Source organism: Octopus bimaculoides, chromosome 4 (genome assembly GCF_001194135.2).
Source record: "Octopus bimaculoides isolate UCB-OBI-ISO-001 chromosome 4, ASM119413v2, whole genome shotgun sequence".
Taxonomy (NCBI): domain Eukaryota; kingdom Metazoa; phylum Mollusca; class Cephalopoda; order Octopoda; family Octopodidae; genus Octopus; species Octopus bimaculoides.
In genome coordinates this window covers 9,650,626-9,655,372 of record NC_068984.1, presented here as the reverse complement: position 1 = coordinate 9,655,372, position 4,747 = coordinate 9,650,626, and the positions used below count along the sequence as shown (strand labels likewise).

General features: G+C 37.1%; 1 protein-coding gene across 1 annotated transcript; it reads left to right on the top strand.

The window, feature by feature from the left end:
- The first annotated feature begins 1,984 nt into the window (after nucleotides 1–1,984).
- Nucleotides 1,985–2,860, top strand: LOC106881496 (uncharacterized). Its single transcript, XM_014931899.1, has one exon. It carries the CDS (start codon nucleotides 1,985–1,987, stop codon nucleotides 2,858–2,860), a length of 876 nt encoding a protein of 291 aa, XP_014787385.1.
- The last annotated feature ends 1,887 nt before the right edge of the window (nucleotides 2,861–4,747 follow it).

Sequence of the window (4,747 nt, the reverse complement as noted above, 5' to 3'; positions counted from 1 at the left end):
AAAGATCTTTGTAAGTTGCCGAATTTCACAGATAATGACATAATTACCTCGTGCTACGGATGAAAGCAAAGCAACAGTTAAGGAGTGGCATATTTTACCACGACAGACACGTACACAGCATCGAATACCACGATGTGAGTGAAAGCTGCTCTCACTGTATTGTCCGGTGTCTGGTAATCCCTTCGATACCGACATCAAACCAAAAAAAGAATCCTGACCACAGAGTGTGGGTAATTATGTCAAATGTTACTGGCAATGTGCATTCAGCTGATTGCAACTGTTAAAGCAAGTCACTGAGCATGCGTACATGTCATACAGGAGAGTTCCAATCAGGGGTGGATAACAACCTTATAGGAAGCCCCTATACATTCAGTTACACACACATATCTCCAACCAACTAACCAACCAACCAACCAACCAACCAATAATTCATTCGTTCAAATAGTGTGTGTTTATTGGTGTTACAAAGTAACGTCTGTGCAAAGGTACCGTTGCTGTAGCCATTCCTTTTTTCCTTTCTTTGCTATTTCAGGCTGAATTCTTCCATTTATTTGATTTGAACTTCAGAAAGCTACTGAGGTTGTGTACCTCCCATCTATTTAATGTAAAATAGTTTTGATTCGGTGATAAAAGAAAGTTGAAAAAAGAAAAATGCAAATCAACAAATTATGTTACTTTGTTATGAGAAGGAATGATGTAATGTTTCATGTAGATGTCCTTCACCAGGCAGGCACGTTCCTGATAATATAAGCCCTTTTGATACTGAGACTGCTCCTTGTTTTATGATACAATCTTCCTGCTTTCAAGCGATTTAAATTAAAGGCCTATCAAAATTCTATGTTAATTTATGTTCCAAATGCCAGCTAAATAATGATAGCTGTTTTCGTAAATTCCTCATTTACAGTTCTATATTTAAGAGATGAGGAATTATGTACATTATTTATATTTGACGGATATTTCTCCTCATCTTGTTTGTTGTTAACACAACATTTCGGCTGATATACCCTCCAGCCTTCGTCAGGTGTCTTGGGGAAATTTTAAACCTGGGTTCTCATTCCTAAGGTATTTTTTGAAGTTGTTGTTGTTATCATTATTATTATTATTATTATTATTATTATTATTATTAAGGTTACTGCCTGGAATAGAACTCAGAATCTTGGGGTTAGTAGCCCTCGCTCTTAACCACTATGCCATATGCCCACAGGCACAATAATGATAATAATAATATCGAAAAATACCTTAAGAATGAGAACCCAGGTTTGAAATTTCCCCAAGACACCTGATGAAGGCTTGAGGGTATATCAGCCAAAATGTTGTTAACAACAAACAAGATGAGGACAAATATCCGTCAAATGTAAATAATGTAAAGAATTCTTCATTTGTTTGAAAATTAATTGAAATGAAGGTAGTGTATTTGAACAGAAATATTGGTAGCAAAATGGTTAAATTAACATAGAATTTTGATGGAAAGATATAAGTCAGATCACTTTGTTTCAAATACCAGCTCAATAATGACAAATTCTTTTTCAAAATAATTAAAACAAAGACAGTACCACTATCACCTGACTGGCCCCTGTGCTGGTGGCATGTAAGAAGCACCCAATACACTCTCAGAGTGGTTGGTGTTAGGAAGGTCATCCAGCTGTAGAAACTCTGCCAGATCAGATTGGAGCCTGGTGCAACCTCCTGGCTTGCCGGTCCCCAGTCAAACTGTCCAACATGGAAAGCGGACATTAAATGATGATGATGATGATGATGATGATGAAAGGTACTGTTTTTCCACAGAAACAGGGTAACAAGAAGCTTAATGTGTTTCAGATTATGCTATATTAATGAATTGATGTTTGTTGATGTAGAATGCCACCATCAGTCTGTTTGAAACTATAGTGATACCTTAGGAATAATGTGAATTTTGTCTCAGCTAGTTTGCTTATTTGCATTGCTTCACTAATCTGGTGTCTGTCTGTCTGCAATTTCAGGTATCATGTACCCTGAGTTTCAATATCGGCGACCACCACCTTCCTATGATGTGTCTATGCAAGAATACCAACAGCAGCTACTACAACAGTACCAACAATCTATGAACAACACTGATAATTACAGCCTACCAAGTTCTCCACCTCCCACCTACCGGTCACGGGCCAGCACCCTGCGACCAGGAGTTTATATGGTGTTCCCACCTAACCCAAATGAAAGTTACCCAAATTCTTTACCTCCTACCTACAGGTCGCAAATGAGCGATGCCCATTCACGACCATCACTGCCCCTAACTGAGTGTGACTCTGAGAGCTTTGCCATAGCAGACCTGTCGGACTTTCAGAATGATCCCATATCTAATGACACTTTAGAGTCCAATACAAACTCTATCAACACTGACAGTAACTTTAGCACTATGAACCATTTCAGGCCCTACCCCGTGGACCACCATACGCCAGCGTATCGTCCTGAAATAGGGAACCTTACCATTGATACCACACCATCAATGTATCCGGGACGCTCTCAAGGAACCATGACAGACCCCGAAGGATTGACACCCTGTTCGACCACTTTACCAGCAAGCTACAGAACTGATGTTCCGTGTGATATTCTTACGAACACTCCCTCTTCCCCCCCGCCGTTACCAGCACCTCCTGCTGCCGATGCCCTCAGCAGACCAGAACTGTTGAGTGAGAGGACATTCGGTGCATCAATTGCAGACTATTGTGAGAACAGCGGTGTTACCAATAGCAACTCTATCAGTCGAAACTCTAGTGCCGAGCACGTCGATGCTTTGCCAAACTCTGCCACCCCTTCCTCTTCCTCCTCTTCCTCTTCCCCCTCTTCTACTCAAATAAAAGCTACAGCTGAGACGTGTTTGTGACAGATCTGAACCTTCAGTGTATTCAATTATACTTTGTTGACATTATCATTATTATTATTAATATAATTATTATTTCATTTTAACCTTTCTGTAAAAGAAAAACTCAAAAACAGAAGAAAAAGCAAAACTTTTATGTATTTTTTCATATATATATATATATATATATATATATATATATGTACCACACACACAAACACTAAATGGTTGATTTGATCAAGAATAGGTGTCTCTTCTCTCTTTCTCGCCCTCTCTCTTTCACACCTCCTCATATATGTATACACACTCATATATATATAATGAGTATGAGGATGCTTACACAAAGATAGGTAGGCACCAGGTTAGTGCTCGGACAGTTTGAATTCTTAAAAATCCAGCTTCTTTATCAGAATAAGGTTCTTCAAAGCTGAAGCGTTGGTGCAAAGAAAGTCTGAGCAAATGATAGATAGTAAAGCGAGATGAACAAATGATCACAGGTGTATGGAATATAGTTACAGTTGTGGCATAATATTACATGATACAATCAGATCTTTACAGCTGTTTTGATGCATCTTGTTAATAGTGGATATTATTATGCATATTATGCAATTAGGTATAAACATCATAAGACAATATTATTATTCAAAAGCACATAAGTAAACATAATATTAATATGCAAGAGCTATGCTATATAAATACCGTCATGCGTCAAACACAGTGCATTGTCTTCAGAAGGTGTGTGAAATTCCACAAGTGCTTTTGAATAATATTGCCTTTTAATGCTTATGGCTAATCAAATAATATGCATAATGATATCCACTATTGACAGGGTACATCAAAACAGCTGTAAAGATCTGATTATATCATGTAATATTATGTAGCATCTCATATAACCATATTCTATATATGTATGATTGTTCATCTCTCTTTATTACACATACATCGTAAATAAATATATATGTATATAAAATATATCATTTTATGCACACACACACACACACACACACACACACATATGCATATGGGCGCTATGCCAAATCATGTGGTTATGTCCCTTGAAATATTGTCTATGAATATATATATTCTGCTGAATAACATTTTCTGTTTCTTTTTCTTGTAAGGGAAGTGGGAGTTTGGTAAATGGTATATTTATGTACACACACACACACACACACACACACACACACATCTAATTTAGAGAGTGTTTCATAATGAGAACACCCCCACTTTACTTCAAGCCAAAATTCCTAAACAGTTTTAGATATGGGGGAGGCGGTGGGTGGAGGGTGTTGGGGCAATTGCAGAACTGGAGCAAGGGCAGACAACTCTGGGCAATGCATTTATTGGGATGGCACTTTTGCTGTATAAGTTTGTATAGGGTGTATATTTGGCCGAGTGGGGAAGGGGAGGGCGGTGCAAACTCAAAAGGTTGCCCAGGGTGGCACATAACCTTTAGCTATGCCGCTGAAGTGGGTTCAGTAAGTGAAAATAAAATATATTAATGGCTTCACCCTCAGACTTGCCATATTGCAAAAGGGTCTCTCTTCACTCATTGTTATTGATTAAGGGACCGGAGAACCAAAATAATAACAACAATAATAATAATAATAATAATAATAATAATAATTATTATTATTATTATTGCCTAAGGAAATAAAATATTTTAAAGGGAATAATGAATACTTAAATAAGAGAAAGTGGCATGTTTTTGAATTAGTGTTGAATAATCTTTCATTTTAAGTTATAAAGCTAAAAGAAAATTAAGAAGAAAATATACACCAGACTTCCTTCTCCATTCCAAATAAAGTGTAAAAATATTTCAAATGAAATCATAATTTATCATTATTATTATTTGACTGTTGCTGTCAAGTTATTCAAGCATGTTATATTGGTCATGTGCTCTGTACATTC